This window comes from Chrysemys picta, chromosome 11 (genome assembly GCF_011386835.1).
Source record: "Chrysemys picta bellii isolate R12L10 chromosome 11, ASM1138683v2, whole genome shotgun sequence".
Classification (NCBI taxonomy): Eukaryota; Metazoa; Chordata; order Testudines; family Emydidae; genus Chrysemys; species Chrysemys picta.
This window is the reverse complement of record NC_088801.1, coordinates 51,586,176-51,604,197: the sequence shown is the minus strand read 5'-3', so window position 1 is coordinate 51,604,197 and position 18,022 is coordinate 51,586,176. Positions and strand designations below refer to the sequence as shown.

Sequence of the window (18,022 nt, the reverse complement as noted above, 5' to 3'; positions counted from 1 at the left end):
GGCAGGATGGTCAGGAGCATGGGGGAAAGAGATGGTGCTTGAGCAGGAAGGAAGGCTACAGGAAGGAGGACTGTGAGGAATGCTGTGCGGGGAACTGGAGTCTCGGTGGGAGCCCATATTAGATCTAAGCTCACAGACTGGACTCCCAGATGCATTGTTGCCTGGACTGCTGAGGGAGTCAGGCATCACTGCCAAGGTGTCAGCACATCCATCCAGGGTCCTCATGGCACTGTTGCTTGCCATGCCAGGGAACTTGAGGCAGCATGTCAAGACAAGACATGCATCATCAGTACTTCAGCGTTGCTGCCATAGCTTCCTAGTACGGCAAGCAGCAGTGCTGAGGAGACCATGAGAAGCAACTATATAAAAAAAGGCAACAGTGAGACCTCTATGCACACCCATCCAAGACCCTTATTTATATCCCCCACCAAAGGGAAAGAGTTGGCGATTTTACCAAAGGAGGCATGGGGGCCATATATGTGCCCTCCTTCACACCCTTCTTGGGAGATCTCAGCCTCCCAATCTCTAGTCCCAGTGCTATGACTGGCTTGGGTCCGGTAGATTCATACTCTCCTCTGGCAACACACAGGAACGTGCCCAGAAAAAGCTGACACTGCAGGAGGCAGCCAATAGCTCCGTCTGTCAGACACTTCCAACTGCAAGTCTCTGCCCTCTGTTGTGATGTGAGAAGGAGACTTGAACTACCAGCACACTGGCATTACAGCTGGGGGACGTGAAAACCTCTCCACAGAGTCTGTGGGGAGCATGGTTTCCTCCGCCCCCCATCCTCTATCCCTGCTAACCTTTTCGTGACAGCTTCAAGCCTCATTCTTCCTGTCAACTCACTGTGGGGGAAGAGGCAGGGAAGAGCATAAGGGGAGCAGGTGTGTGTGTATAATTAAAGAGCAATCCAGACTGGGCATGGAGGACCATGGGACTCTACAGAGGGGATATGGGAAAGAAACGTGTAGAAAGTCAGAACAGAGAACAGGGTTGGGACACAATGAGGAGAATCCAGATTAACATTCATGTGAATAGGTACAAATAACACTAATGCAGATTTTTTTAAACATACAAAACACCCAATCTAGGGAATTTCCCTAAACAAGAACACTTTAAAATACATTTAAGGTTACATACATCAACAATACAGCCACTAGTTAAATCGTTACCCATCCTTTGCAACCCACAGCCATGCATTCTTCTTCTGACATCTCCTCACTCTCATTCCCCACCCACCGTGTGTGTTCTCCCTCTGAACACCACGTCATCTGAACTCTGACCACAAATATTAAATACTAAAAAAACAAAATACAGCGCTATTACAGACTTTCAACAATAACTTCCCAGAATGCTAAAGCTTTATTACAAGCAATACCCTCCATTAACACACAAACATAAACAATCAGAAGTCTACACCACACAATCATTTACTTCAACGCCACACCAACATCCTGAACAATCAGAAAGCAACCATTTCTAGCCATTCCAGCTGGTAGGAGCAGAGGATGCACATTTTGCATGGAGATAGAGGGAGGAGGCATACTAGCTGTACACGGTGGATGTGGGGAGGTAATGCAGAGTAGAACTCAGGGTTGTGGGCTTCAAGTGATTTCCCAGCTTTTTATGGTTGTGTTTTTGCAGTTGAGCAATTTTAACAGTGTTTTTAGTAGAAGTTTTTGTTTAGGAGGGACAGTATTATAATTAAGCCATCACTAATTTAAATAGGAGTTGGCATAAGAAAAAAAATGAAATGTCTTGCTTTTTCTTAACCTGTAAGGTTAAATTTATTACAGCCAAAGCATGTTAGTACTACAGTACTTCTACATCATTACAACCTGAGGCAAGAAGTTTTGTTTTTGTTACCAGCTTGTATTTTTGAAGAATTTTGAACTGTGACATCAAGTTCATTCTGCCCTGAAATGGAACAAAAGGCCTAAACCTAAGATTGTGTTTAGAAGGAAACTGGTGAGGTTAGCGGGTCCAAATTTGGAAAATCTTTTCAAGTGTTTGAGCAGACTGTGCTAATTTACTGATTTCCCCACTATGGCTATGCCACATTCGCCTGTTCCCCGGCCAGATTCTCAGCTCACACGCATTGAAAATTAGGTGCTACGAGTTGGATGTCAGTGCCATCTTCAATGAACAAGTGTGTGCACATGTTGGGAAGTTCAATAAGAGTTAATGAATCTTCACTGCATCTTTTAGATTTCAAATATAATCTAAACTGCTTTAGTCTCTCTAAAGGGAGACAAAAATAGGGTACCAGTGCTCTGATCCTGCAAGCTGCTCTGCACAGGTGGACACCTGATCCTACATGGAGCTCCACTGACATCAATAGAGCTTCACGCGGGCATAGGGGTCTGCTGTGCAGAGCATGTTACAGGATCTATTCTAGTCAGGGTCCTACATCACCATCCTTACTGTTGCAGCTTTGCCTCCAGGCTTGGGTTATTACAACAGTACCCATAAGTAAATCCTGCATATAAAAAAGGTGATTATTCCATAATATATTCTGATCACTCTTGGTGTTTTGAAAAGTCTCCAAAGACAAACTACATTCAGATTTGAGAGTTAGCTGCTATGCATATTCGTTATATTTTTGTAGCGAGTCTTTCTAAAAGACTTTAAACTATGGAAACAAGTTGCAGTAGCCAGACCTAAAAAGTGATAAGAGGTAGACAAGATTATTGTACCAAAATAAAAAAAAAATTCTAAGGTGATTCTCTAGTCTATTAAATATAAATTTCATAGTCAAATACAGCAAGATGTGTATCTACATGATAAATATTTTGAAACTGTAAGACAACCAGGTACTGGAAAAAATTACACCACTGAACCTAAACATTTATTTACCAACTACGAAATATTCACTACAGATGCTCCATTTTTAGTTAACCTTGCTATGCCAAGGTAATCCATCAAGTTTTGTTTATGGCTGCAAACATATTAGTTACAACCAAATTCATAGATCAGATGTCCCCTCTTTCACACAACTAAGGTGCAACTTGGATCATAACAGAATTGGCCTGAAAGGAAAAACAAACAAACCAGATACCAGAAAAATATTTTTCAATTTTATATTTAAATTTGTATGTAAAAAATCTCTTCACAATCCCTGAATTTGGGAGAAACAAGACACCTAGAATCAGTAACCCAACACTTTCACCTAGGTTTTGGAGATCCCTATAAAGACACATGACCTTTGTAGGTCCGTTTATTAAGGTGGTTTTGATTTTCTATTAATGATGTGCGTACACAAGCATGAACAGCATATTACTGCACATGTGGGTGTATGTACTGGATATGAAGTAAAACAGACACCCAAGCACAAAAGAATTGCACTTATTTTTACCTAATCTGTGTTTCTACAGATCAGATGAAATTATTTTTGAAGACACAATGCCAAGAGAGATTTTTAGTGTTTCTTTTAGCAATGAGATACAACAAACCCAATCGAGACAAAACAACTAATGAAGCAGTAATACTTTACAATACTTTTTATGAAGTAAAATCATTAACATTTTGTGCAACTGCAAAATCCTTCTATTACCCAGAGCTCTGGGACAAAGAGCCCACAACCTCACACCCAATGCCCTAACTGGTACAGTTGGGATTGCACCCCCTCCCCCAACTCTGAAGGAAGAGACAATGCAAGGATGTTTCTGTACTTTCCGCCTACTCCCTCATCCCTTTTGCACTGGATTTCTCTGGGAATCACCCACACACACACACATGAATCCGCCCTCTCCTTCCGGCAATCTGCAGCAGCAGCAGCAGGAATAAACTCCTCAGCAGCAGCAACGAAAACACCCCACAGGGCAGAGAAGCAGCATTTTTTTTTCTTTTTACAGTCCATTTTATCCTTCTCTCTCCCTTCCCACGCCCATCCTTCTCGTCCTTAATGTATCTACAACTATAGTACACAGCCCCTCATCATCATGGCATCCGAGCACCTAAGCAAGGCTGAACAATAACTTTTCACTTCCCTTGCAATAGCTTTCACAGACCCTTTGCTGTAAGATATATAAACACATACACGCAACCATATATATTCACACACTTTCCAAAAGATAAAGCACACTTTGCAAGAGGAGCCACACTCCTGCGCTGCACGCTACATCCACTTTACAAAAATACAGGTACGTATCTAGACGACACATGATTTGCAACAGGGTAATGCCGTGGGTTAACACACACTCTGCAACAGGCTGTCTGCACGCGCACCCCCGGCCAGACTTTGCAGCGGATCCCAAGTTTTGCAGCAGGCAGCGCACACGCTCGCGGGGCACTAGCCGTCTCCATGCACACTCGCCGCGCAGGGGGGACATACATACTTCGCAGGAGGATGGTGCCGCTGCTGCCGCCGCTGGCCGCCCGGGGGTTTCCTCCGTCCTGCCCCGCCGCTGCAGACTCAGCCCCGAAGTTACTGCCAAGGACCCCCCCTGCCTGCGCGCTGCCAGCCCAGACTCCTCCTCTCCCATGGACGGGGCGGGTGGGCGAGCCGGGCCCCTCCACCTCTTCCCTGGCCGGGGCTCGCCGGGCGCGCACGCAAGGAGGGCGGGTCGGAGGGAGCCGCCTCCCGCCCCCGCCGCCCCCTCCCGCGCGGTCACATGGGGAGATTCCGCTCTTGCTCCATGCGCCGCGCTTCGGCGCCCTCCCACGCGCGGCCGCGTGACGCAGATCCTGGCGTGGGCCGCGGAGGGGTGGGGGCGGCTGCGGGCCCGGCTGGCGCGGCCTGGGAGGGAGCAGCGGGGCGCGGCGGGCCCGGCCCGGGTGGGGGAAGCGGAGCTGCTTTAGGCGGGGAGTTCCGTCCTCCGCTGCTGCCCCGACCCCCGCAGGGGTTGCCGGGGAGAGCCTGGCTGAGCCGGCTCCGGGCGCTGACGGTCCCGTCCGCCAAGCTCTCGTTGTTCCCCTCAGCCCCGACCCGCGGGCGGTCCGGCCTGTGGCCGTTGAGGGAGGTAACCGGCTTTTCCCGGGAGGTTTGCTGGGCGCCTCTTCAAACCCGCCCCTGCTCACCCACCGGCTTGTGAAGAATCGTCTTTAGTCCCTGCCCTCCTCTTCGCGGCCACAGTTTTCTCCTTTAGCTGAGCCAGAAACTTTCACATCACCAAGAGCTGCTGCAGTAGCTAACAATCCAGGGGTTCTGTCCTAGAGACAGCAGATGGTTCGCGTCGGATTCTTCTGCCTCTTTCACATTTGTTTTCTTGGTGAATTCTTCTAACCAAAGGACAAGGCAGGCAGCTGAAAACAGACGTTATTCTGGGCGCTTCTTAAAATTCCCCCCTGAGGCAGGTTGGGTATCCATGATAGATCTTCCTCGTCCAACTTAACAGGGGAAAGTGGAAGGGTTCTGCCACTGGTGTCTCTGAACTGGGCTGTTGTAAATTTAGCCAGTGTGAAAGTGGCAGAGATGGAAGATGCAGAGGTGGAATTGATAATACCCCAGTTGAAAAACAGTCTATACAGATGCATGATTGAAAATCAGAAGTGAAGTGCAAATGCTGCTCTTCTAAGTGAAAATAGTGCTGATGACACGTGCCAATATGATAGTCTTTGGGAATGAAATTCTGTATCCAAAGCATAGTTAAAGGCTTTCCTACATCAGTCCTCAACACTGACCCAGAAGAACCACATCTAGGGATGAAAAAGCAATTAATTTGACTTGGCCATCCAGTTCCTGCCCTCTTATCTCAGACTGCCAACAAAGATGCAGATTATTATAATTCTATTATCATTGATGATTGACAGTTGTGATGGTGGCTTACTAAGAACCAGACCACTTATACATAGGCCTTCAAATGCAAACAACTTCCAGTGACTTACCAACATGAGCTGCATTCAAACTGGGGACCTAGAAGGGAAAAACTCTGCCTTTTGAGCCAACTGACACCCAGTATATTTTCAGATTTAGCCATTATTCCTTTGTCTAGATCTGAAAGCAAGTAAATGACTGTGTCCTCTTTCTCCTCTCCCATGTCAATGACTGTAAATATACAAACATTTATTCTAAACTAGTAATCAGTCAAACCAGTAATAAAAAGTGAAACTTTTATAAAAGTAAAGGAAGTATTTGTAGATGTAATTCAATAATATGTTAATAATCTTAAAATTATTGTCCTGATAATAGTGAAATTATGCTTTATATGAAATTGTTCTTTCCATTTGTTATTAGACAGCTCTTTAATGGGAATGCAGTCTGTTATTTACAGAGACTTTTACTGGTTAGGATCAAGAATCAAACTGGTAATTTAGATAAAGTTTCCTGGAAGTACTGATAAATGTAGTAATGACACAAACCATGAATTAATATAGACTATTAATTTGTTGCCGATATTAACTGTGCAATGAATCAAAATACTATTCCCAATGGAACCAGCACAAAATAGTGAGGTGTATACAGAATAAAACAAACTCTCCCTTTTTTGTGTACCGAAATCTTCCAGCAAGGCTATTTTTTACTGTCTCCTTGATTTTAATAATGCCATCTAATGATGACAGCTGCAATGCTATTTCAGGGAATAGTTTCTAGTCTCTTTGTGTACCAGTTTGATTAGAATATGGTGAATTGATTCCCTTTTTTGTAGATTTTTCTTTTCTGTGAAAACTTGACAAAAAAAACCCAAAACAAAAAGAAAGGATTTATTTTTGTTCAATATCAAGATGAGGCATTGTGTCCTGGCTCACCAATTATGTGATTCTAGGCTGAACTGAATTACAATTTTAATCTAGTTCTCCTCCATTATTGCTTTATTAGAAGTTCATTTTAATTTTATGGATTTTTAAAACATACAAGATATCCTCAGACCAAGTAAACTGAGGGAAAGCTATATAGTATACAATATTTAGCCAATATTCAAAAATCAAGGCCAAGCAATTGATTAAAGGATAATTTGAGAATGTGAAACAATTTAAATCCTGCTTACTGTGTAAGAGGGGGAAAAGGACAAAGTGTAAAGAATGAGAACTCAAAACAGGGGAAATCTAGAAACGTAATAAAACAGGTTTAATTAATGTTAGGTGCTCACCTCAAATACAGATTCCTTTCTTGCAAATTTTAGACTACATGTGATTTTTTTAAATAGGAGAAACTTAGCTCTTTTATTTTTAGAGAACATTTTTCCATTGCCTTAAAATTACTACATTGGTTATCAGTATGCTACTAAAATTCATACTTGTTCGTTTGCATATGTACTTGCCTGCTAGAAGGCTGAGTCATGTGCTAACTCTTTGATAACCACATTCAAACAAAACTGAGTGTGTTTTTCAATTTTTTATCATGTCAGACAGCTTTTAAAAGGATTTATTCAGGAACTCTATGGTAGATCATCCACCATATCAACTACATACTTAACGGCATCTGAAAACCAAAATGTGATCTAAACAAGTTTGTAGAAAGTAAAACATACATTTTAAATGGATATAGGGCTGAATTCTGCCCTCAGTGACACTCACGCAACCTCTGTGAAGTCACAGTGAATTTGGACTGATATAACAAGGCAGAAGTTGGCCTGCTGCCTTTTTTATGTTTTCTTACAGGAAACCTGCTTTTTGTCCATGCTAGTTGCCCATTTCAGAAATCTTAGCAAAATAACAAATACTGTCATAATGGAGTTGGGTGAAACCTTGTTAAAGCTGGTGAACAAAACACCCTTCATACAGGATAAAGCAGTTAGGCTCCTTTTTGGAGTACGGTAGCTGAAACATAAGCCACTGATCAAAATGGAAGGCCATATGCAATGCTAGTCAGAAGCTAAGCTACATGGGTAGAGGAGTTTTGCTGTGGACTGAATGCAAATAGGGAGCTGGGAAGAGGTTGTTTGGTTAAGTCAAAGCACCCAGAAGCAACTAGAGAAAGAGGCAAAGAGAAGTAGAAAGCCAGCAAACAGCAAAAGAAGCACTTGTAGCATGATTCTGAGGGAAAAAAACACTAAGCTTTTTGGGTAGAGTGGTGGCTGGAAAGAGATTTGGAACTGTGAGCAAAGAAACTGCCTCCTGTTTCATTCCTACTGTGTTTAGGAAAACAGAACTTTGTGTACTTCTTTCTTTTTATAATGCTTTGTAAATAAACAGGATTGCATCAAAAATACCTGAATCTGTCATCAGTTTCTCCTCTTAACAGAAACAACCCACAACCTCCGAATGTTGGCTATCCATCCAGGTCAAAAGGGGTAACAATAACCATTGCCCTGACAAAGGGTGAAAAGGTGGTTTTCATGGTGAGCCTCCTTGTATCTAAGTGGTAGTGCTTCCTCACTCAAAGGCTGCTCTAAAAGTGTTTCCATCCCTTTTTTCTGAAGGTAACTTTTCCCTCTTCAACTGGATTGGAGATTTAAGTATCCTAAGCCTCCTAAATAATTTTCAGAAAAAGCAAGACTAATTAACTGCCTCATTTTTATTTTGTGATACAGTCACAAAGCCCTGTGTTTGTCTGTCTTTTTTCATTATAACTCTTTGGAAATAATTGTGTTAACCATATATATATTGGCTTGTGTAAAACCTGTTTACTTTGCTATAAAGGTTTCTATGGCAAATTCTGCCTGAATGTTTATGATCCAGATCCTTTGAGTGCCAGAAATGCTACACAAGGCCCCTCTGTTTTTCTCATTGTCTGTCCCTCCACCCACACACACATAATATGGATGGGTAGGAGTTTAGAAGGCGTGCATGCTCCACTTGCTTTGTGTCCTGAGATCAAGAAATAGGCAGGTTACTGTAGAGGTTGCTGTTTTCAGTCTAACAAACTGGTGCCACAAATCAGCAGTTGTTCAATCCTGAACTCATTCCTCAGGCAAAACTGCTACTGACTTCAAAGGCAGTTTTGCCTGAGGAAGAACATCAAGCTTAGGCTCTAGGTGCATGTACAGAAATGGAATAGTCACTGTATTTAGGACCGCTGCAGGGGATGGAAGTAGAGATAGACGAACTCTTACTTAACACAGAGATGGCTGTTGTAATATCCTTTACCTTTGGGTCTGGGCCATGAGTCTACCAATGGACTAGACACAGAGGTGCATGCAGCTTTTCTCTCTGGCATACTGCATGGTTCCCATGAGAAAACGCGATTGTGCATTGCCCTGCAAAACCACAAAAATGTTCACAGTGCTACCTTCTCTCCTCCCACTCAAAATGGTTTTGCATACGCCCTTAGGCACTACAATAATGTTAATTAGGGTTGTAAAATATTATCATCACACTTTGGTAGCACTTTCATGCCAAATGCTTTAAATACTGAACATACAGCACAAAGAAATGCAGCCACCTCTGGGAGCAAGGGGCAGCGACATTGCACAACAGTGTGGGGAGTGAAATTTTGATCAAAGACATTGCAATAAACCTTTACTCTTACAAAGAGTTCCAAAAGCTCTTTATGGTGCAGACATACAAGGATTCATGCAAAACATTGTCCACACATCAAATTGTATGGAACTCAATTTATCTACTCTGTAAGGAAGAAGGGCTAAGTTAATTCCTCTAGAGCACTTGAACCCAGGGATCACAATGTTTTATTTTTTCAGTCTGGTGCTTAGAACACTTAGCCTCACCTCCAGCTTCTGATGTGTGCCACTGAAGCCAGGGTAAAATCACAGCCTTCTCCTGGGTTGCCCTAGATAACTAGTTTGGGAGGTAAGGGTGAGGTACACTTGTCTTACATGCCTTCCAACATGATTAGATTGTGGGGTGGAACTGGAAGGGAGAAAGCCTGGAGCAGGTGATGTGACAGCCATAGCACTCCCCAAGAGAAAGCAGGGTAGAAGTGCCTTTTGCAATGCTTTAAAGGAGAAGCTCATATTGTGCCCTGGTCATATCTCATGCAATGACACAGCATGGAAGCTGGTGCAAAACCTGGCCCTACCAAAGGATTTTCTGATCTCGGGGGCTTAAGTGCCCTGGATCTGTTTACAGCCCCCCTGACCTTTGGAAACCTGTTCTCCAAGGCTTTTTCTGGGGCCAACTTAGGGTGGTGGGATTGGCTGGCAGGGGTTGAGGAATAATGGAAGGAATCTGATTCAGGATTGGGATTTGGGGACTCTTCCTTAGGAGACTGTGGCTGTGATTTTGGGACTCTTTATCAGGAGATCTGTTCTTTTTTGGTTGATTAGCTATGTTTTACATTTTGTATTTTAACTGGTTGTAATATGCCTAAGGCATTGGATAGGTGCAACAGGGAAAATGGCAAAAGAAAGAAACAAAATCAGTGGGATCCAGTGACCTGTATACTACAAGCTCAGCACAAAGAATACCACACCTTCATAAGAGCACCTCACATCTATTTCAGACCTTCCTTCCTGAAGTGTTTAGAAGCTGTGGGCTAATTTTCATAGATTTTAAGGCCAGAAGGGACCTTTATGATCATCTAGTCCAGCGGTGGGCAAACTACGGCCCGAGGGCCGCATCCGGCCCTGGAGCTCCTGCTGGGGAGCAGGGTTGGGGGCTTAACCCACTCCACGTGGCTCCTGGAAGCAGTAGCAGGTCCCCCCTCTGGCTCCAATGCATAGGGGCAGCCAGGGGGCTCTGCATGCTGCCCCTGCCCCAAGTGCGGCCCCCGCAGCTTCCATTGGCCAGGAACCGGAGCCAATGGGAGCTGCAAGGGCAGTGCCCGTGGACAGGGCAGTTTGCTAAGCTGCCTGGCCACGTCTCCGTGTAGGAGCCGGAGGGGGAAGATGCCGGTGCTTCTGGGAGCTGCTTGAGATAAGCACCGCCCAGAGCCTGCACCCCTGACCGCCTCCTCCAGCTCTGATCCCCCTCTCGTCCTCCGAATCCCTTGGTCCAAGCCCAGAGCACCCTCCTACACCCCCAACCCCTCATCCCGAGCCTCACACCAGAGCCCATACCCCCAGCCAGAACCCTCACCCCCTCCCGCACCCCAATCCCAATTTTCATGAGCATTCATAGACCACCATACAAGTTCCATACCCAGATGTGGCCCTCGGGCCAAAAAGTTTGCCTACCCCTGAACTAGTCTGCCCTCCTTTGTAACCCAGACCATAGAATTTTACCCAGTAATTCATGCATTCAGCCCAACAGTTTGTGGTTGAAATTCAGAAACGATGCATAAAAGTGTGTAAGTTAGAGTCACGTATATGCAAAAGACCTACTTGAACCTACTTACACCTGTTCTACTGATGCATAAGGGTGTCTGAGTGGGTGTAATTTACATGCTGAACAGCTGGAAGAAGGTGTAAGTTATTCCATTAGGTAGCTGGGTTCCTCGCATCCCTCAAAGACTGAAACATAGATTCACTTCCAAAACCCACAGAAACCCTTGGATTGTTGCAAAGGTTTAGTGACACTCTGCAACCAAGAGCCCTCAATCCCCAGCCATAGTTGGTCCAGGGATCCCAGCCATGAAGGGGCCAGGAAAGGGAATATAGCCCAAATGTGAGCTCTGCATGGCTGCAGGGTGCATATGTGGGTGTGTGGAATGGGAGATCTGTGCCCCCCTAATTATATCCCCAACCTACACAGACCCTCCTATCTGCCCAGCCAGCTCAGTTCCTCCCTCTTCCCCTTGCATGGATCCCAACCCTACTGAGTGCTCTCTTGGGACACCTAAGAAGATAACAGGTAATATTTCTGCAGAGGCGGCTGCCCTTTCCTTCCCAATTTACTGCACAGATCTAGAGAGCATAATCTGTGTTTTTCATTTTATTTCCGATTTCTTAAAACAGATTAAATACACACAGGGTATGGAGGTAGCATATAATATACACAAGAATATGTATGGGATTGATTCCTTTTATTCTAACCCCTTCCCTCCCAAATCTTAGAGTTTATCATGGGTCTGTATAAGATCTGAGTCTCAGATTGATAACCATATACATTCCATAGAATCGAAGAAAAATCAACAGCAAGCAATTATATTCAGGAAGACAAGACAGCAAAACTGCAAGGCTGCCAACACAGCAGCTGGTATAGCTCCCTTAAGAGCTTCAAGCAGAATGTCTCCCACGGTTTGGTTCCCAGCTTCCCTGACTGCCACAAGAAGAGATGAAGTGGGGAGGAGGAGGAGGAAGAGCACAATGTGAAGGCGTATGTGGCACTTCACCTCCTCATTACAGTCTGTTTAATTCTGCTAGGTCACAACTACTAGTGGTCATAACACAATTATTATTTCAAATGTATGTTTTAAACATATTTCTTGGGGAGGCTATTAATGTGTGTGAAGAAAACACTCAAACTGTTTGCTTTTAATTATGAAGACCGAAAATTAATTGCATATGCATTTATGTTTTTATTATCTATCATTTAAATAGCGCCAAGTGTCCATAACACTGTGCAATGAGTGGGATGTGCCGAACAGATGACAGTGCCTGTTGAAAGTCAATGCCCCAGAGATTTTACGTCTAAAGGCACACATAGGTATAAGCTAGTGTAACATACTGCAGAGCAAACACAAACACAGAACTGGGTGTAGTTTTGATAGCTGGAACTCCTCCCTATACAGGGAAGTAACAAAAAAGTTTATGAAGGAGGGTGCATAATGAATATTAAGCAACAAGCAGTTCCAATCAGAAGGGGCAAGATGAAAGTGCAAAGTATAAGGAGTGGGTGAAGTAGACAAAAGGAGCAATCATGAGAGAAGCTTGGGTGGAGACTAGGGAATGGAGTGGTGTGTAGGAGTTGATGAGGGCAGAGATGTAGGCAGGGCAGACCTGTGCAGAAAGTTAAAATGAAGAGAAGTTTTAACCTGATGGGAGGGTGGAAGCCAGGGAGATATGGTCAGAATGGCAGGAGAGGAAGAAGTTTCAGTAGCAGTGTAGTGTGAAGCTTCCTACTGATTCTCAAGATATAGACTGATAGAGTATAAGGCCAGAAGAGACGGTTACAATCATCAAATGTGACCTCTTGTATAAACACAGGCCAAAGAATTTCACCCAATAATCTAGTTACTTAGGCCCTTGTCAATGAAATGGCATAATAAAATAATAAATAATAATTATTATGATTACTCCAAAGTTTGGATTAATCCCTTAAAGAAATTCTCAATCTTTGTCAGACTTTAGACATTTGAGTCATTTCAGTCCTTTTAGGGAAACAAACAGAGAACTCTGCAAGCACACGATTAATAATAATAAAAAAAATACTTTTCCCTTGTATGGCATTGTTCACCTGAGGATCTGACAGGACTTCACTAACATTAGTTATGTAATGATCTTCAACACCATTCCATTTGCAAAGCTTTGCATGTGTGTTATTTAGCAATACCTATTTAAGTCAATAGAAACTGTTCAGCAAAAACTTTACATATGACTTTGGAAATGGAGGTCTTTATGGTCTTCTCCCATGGGGCATGGCAGGAAGTCAAAGCAGTTTGTACTAATGGGGTCAGAAGGCAATTCATGAAGAGGAAAGGCAGCTAGGGTGACCAGACAGCAAGTGCAAAAAATCGGGACGGGGGTGGAGGGTAATAGGAGCCTATATAAGAAAAAGACCCAAAAATTGAGACTGTCCCTATAAAATCAGGACATCTGGTCACCCTAAAGACAGCTAACACCATATTGCTGATGGTGGCATCTGCTTTGTGCAAGTTAAGCATCAGAGTCATTCTGAATTGTGCAGAAAGGGCGTAGCAGAAGTAGGAAGGAGTAAGGAATAGCGGCTCTCTGTGAAAGGTTCCCTTCCTTAAACTGCATAGGCTCTAGAAATAGAACCCAAATGTCAGTGGCGCTATGAGCAACTTCCACATGTTCTGTGACCTCCAGTGGCCACAGTCACATGACCTCCTCCACCACTGAGAGATTAACAGTAACACTGCACAGGGGCCAGCGGTGTTTTCACCGCTGAGAGTATGGGAGGTATATGGAGGTAGGAAGGACTCATATGAACAGGCCTAGATCCATAAGGTTTCCACTGAAATCAGCTGTGAATCACAGACATAAATATGAATGCTTGGCCAGAATTCCTGCCCAGTCCACACCCCTGCCTGACACATCATAGCAACAGGAGGATGCACCAGTGCTGATCTCCCAGCTGTCACTCAGGAAGTACTCCAGGTGTGTTCTCCTGAGCTGGGTAATTTAATGCAGTCTCACTGAGAGAAAAGAATTTTCACATCTACTAGGTAAAATATACCTTAATGAATTACAAAAAGGTGAGTGAGTTTAATATGCATGGACTGAGGGACAAATAGGACTAGTTAGAACTACACAAAATTCAGGAGAGGACTGTGAAAACTTCCCCCATGCAACTCTGCCAATTCGGATCAATCTGGAATTACAACAACCTTGCAATAACTATCCTGAGCCTCTCCTTAATAGAAATAGATGGTAGTTCAATGGGTTTAGGATACTGACAAATGAAGATCAGAATGGGACCACCAAAAAATTCACTCCTTAAACAAAGCCAATATGTGAACTCCTATTTCCAAAGGTGCAAGGCAAGTGCATTGCACTAACAACACCAACTAAAACCCCACGCATGTTGCTCCACACCTTTTTTCAGTGTTAAGAATATTTTTATTTAATTCTTTGGTCTGTAAAAATAGTGGAGGTGGTGGTGGTGGGAAAGAAAACCTGGTTTGAGTGACAGCGAGTGTGGCTTTGCACCCCAGGAGTGGGTGTTTGGCTTAGCATCTTAGATCTCATCAGTACCCTGAGGTAGTTTTTAGTTTGTAACTTTAATCTTTCTCTCTCCCTATGTGTGGGAGAGCAGCTCTTCGGTGGGTAAATTCTATAGCCTTTCTCTCTCTCTTTGCTTCGTGCATGTATGTAGTGTGTGTTCTGTATGACTTACCTAATTTCGACACCATGAATAAAAACTGAGACCACAAGCAAACAATGATCATTCCCAGTGCAAGAGCTTGCATATGGATAGGTATGGAGACAAAATACCTAAAGTTCCTTAAAAACAAGGCATGTCAGGGCCAGCAGCACAGGCCTTCTTTGTCGGAAGGTGATTGCCCAGGGAAATGAGCAACAACCAATAAAAACTCTAACCTCATAATAAAAAACTTAACTACACACAATTTTGTATACTTGTATTTGAGAATAATAGAGCTGCTGCAAATGCAGCGTCTATGCAGTGTCTTTGACAGTGTCATCTAAAAATTAGAGCAAAGAGTGAGAAGTCAGGATTCCTGGCTACTAAACCAAGATGATTGGCTTGCTGTGTGATCTTAGACAAGTCACTCAGACCAAACTTGGATGCCTAAAAACGGGGGTGAAATCCTGTCTCCTTTGAAGGGAGTGGCAAAACTCCTATTGACTTCAGTGGGACCAGGATCTTACCCAAGGTAGGAAGCCATCTAAATCCATATTTAGGCACTTTAAAAAATGGTCTGGTTTTCCGTTGTGCTGAATACTCTCAGCTCCCATTCCCCCACTGACTTTTATATAGATTTAGGCACCTAACTTTAGGCACATACATGTGAGTATTTTGGTTCGAGCCACCTTGTACTTCAGTTTACCCATCTGTCAAATGTGGATAATACATATCTACTTCACAGGGGTTTTGCAAAATCAAATGTTTGTAAGGAACCTTGAATCTTCAGGTGAAAGGCGTTATAGACTTGCAAAGTATAATTATGAACACATTCCAGGTCCTTTCTTGGAGTAAGAGAAGGCTTCTACACTCTCCAGCATCTTCCCCCTTGGCAATGATTTAAGTGTAGGCAGTGGTCATAATCAGGAAGTGCCTCCTCCAATTTACAGCTGGTGATACCACCTGTGCCTGACTAATTCCAGCCAAAACAAACCTCCTCATGCCCACTTGCAAGGAAGGGCAGAGGATCCAACAATGACAATTCAGAGTCAGATGGAATAGTGGAAGTAGTGGTTCTGGTTTAAGCACTGACTCTTTTCTGGAGGTTTGTTGCTTTTTTACCAGTGGAATATTTTCTCTTTCTTTGTAAATACAACAGCACTGCCCAGTGAGAGAAATAGACTCTGTAGTACATTGACTGACGGGTGCACTTACCAGCAAGGGCAGCATCTTAGGCCAGGTCTACACGATAAATTTACATCGGCATAACTACATCGCTCAGGGATGTGAAAAATCCATAGTCACACCGACCTAACCCCCAGTGTAGACAGCAGTATGTTAATGGGAGGGCTTCTCCCATCGCCATAGCTACCACCTCTTGATGATTACCTGTTCTGTTCATTCCCTCTGGGGCACCTAGCACTGGCCACTGTCGGAAGACAGGATACTGGGCTAGATGGACCTTTGGTCTGACCCAGTAGGGCCGTTCTTGTGTTATGTTCTCTTGTGGAGGTGGATTAACTATGCCAATAGGAAAAGCTTTCCCATCAGCGTAGTAGCATCTTCACTGGAAGTGCTACAGTGGCGTAGCTGCAGTGTTGTAAGTATAGACCTGCCCTTAGTTATTGCCTAAGGGGTGGGGATATGACCTGGTTGGACAGTCGATTATTATAAAGGGCTTTATCAACCAGGATTGAATTTAAAGGTACTGGGCACTAGGGAGACCACAATGGTGGGTATACTAGTTTGTAAGGCCACTACTCTTTCCTTCAGTTCCCTCAAGACGGGAGAGTTTGCCACAAGGCCTACAAGAAATTAGCCAATTAATAATGTAGTAATGATAAGGCAGAAAGTCAGATTGGGATAGTATGTACATGTGTGTGTTTATAAATTGGTTGTATATTTTATCTCTCTCTCTTACCTTTAGTTTGTTGCTCATCTTCTCGGAGTATGAGCTCTTTGGGGCAGAGATTGTGTCTTATTAGTTGCTTTGACAGTGCCTAGCACATTGTGGGTGCTACTGTAATACCAATACATTATAACAATAGAAGTCTTGACTAGAACTGGGCGAAATTTTTTTGCTGAAACTTTTTTCAGCAAAAAAATGCAGGTTCACTGACACCAAAATGATTCATTAATTCGTGATGTTTTTGCTGAATTGTTCTTTGTGGGGTGGAGGGGGATTCAGAAAAAGTCAAAGTGTTTCAGTTTGACATTTTTTTAAGTGAAATGTTTTGATTTTTCAATTCAAAATGCCTTTTCCTTTTGAAAATTCCTTCCATTTTATAGGGGAAATAACCCCCTCAAAATCGAAACAAAACATTTAGTGTTAGATTGACCCCAAATTTATTTTTTTAAACTTTTTGAGTCACCGAAGAATTTAAAAAATTTCACTTTTGAGTAACTCCAAAATGACTTTTTGTTTTTGATTATTCAATACTTGCCAGCAAATTGAAAAAATAATGTATTCATTATTATTTGTCTAGGCTTGATTACTTATCATAATTAAATAGCTTGTGGCACTTTTCACAAGACTAGGAGTGTTGGACCCCATGTCCTAGACATTGCAATTTGAGGTAATTGCATTCTGCCTACCTAAATCCTCTACAGTTTTAATTGGATATGGCAATCTTATTGACTGCTTCCTAATGTGCAGTATTGCTGTGCACTGTTAAACAGCTACCGCAGTCCACTCTAGACCTGCACTTCAGTGCTGGTTGAAGTGATTCCTGGAACCTCTAGGATGACCATTTATTTATTATTTTAATATATCTCCTGTCTCTGTATGGGGTACTATAACCTAGTCTCACTTGGGGAACCAGAAACTCAAGGTAATGTATTCTTTAGAAAGGATCATACATGAATTCTGCTGGGGAAACCAATATTAGCAAGGAAAGTCTAGCTCCTGACAGTTATGTATTTAGCAAGGGATCTTCCTAGAATTCCAAAGTGAGATAGTCCAGACAAAATGAACAGAGACGAACATTTTAAAAAGTGCTAACTAATTCTGACTTAATGTTCCAGGTATTCAAGCTGAGATGCATACATTAGGGTCCAAATTCTGCTCCAAGTGACATCAATGATAAAAATCCCATTGATTTCAGTGGTGCTGGATCTGGTGTTTAAGGCCTGATTTTCAGATTTACTAAGCGCCTGCACCTCCTATTGACTTCATCAGGAGTTGTGGGTACTCAGCTCCTCTGAATGATCAGACTTCAGATGTGTAGGCTGGACACCCAAAAAAATAGTGTATACTTTCTATAATTTTGGCCATAAGAGCATAGGAATTGCCAGACTGGAGCAGAGCTGAAGTCCATCT

The 18,022-nt window shown here is 43.2% G+C and overlaps 1 protein-coding gene across 4 annotated transcripts in view; it reads right to left on the bottom strand.

Moving 5' to 3' along the window:
• The window catches only part of NAB1 (NGFI-A binding protein 1), a 64,277-nt gene that overhangs the window by 27,806 nt on the left and 18,449 nt on the right, over window positions 1–18,022 (bottom strand). Inside the window, exon 1 of one of the 4 annotated variants that reach the window (XM_042842441.2) lies at window positions 5,024–5,197. The exons of 1 other annotated variant lie outside the window; for it this stretch is intronic. Coding sequence is in view for 2 of the 3 variants with exons in the window: in XM_005308008.5 (XP_005308065.2) it covers window positions 4,338–4,484 (147 nt within the window). In the remaining variant the exon portion in view is untranslated. Of the gene's footprint in view, window positions 1–4,337; window positions 4,679–5,023; window positions 5,198–18,022 lie in introns of those variants that run through there. 2 more of the 4 variants (XM_005308008.5, XM_042842440.2) reach the window with 2 other exon arrangements.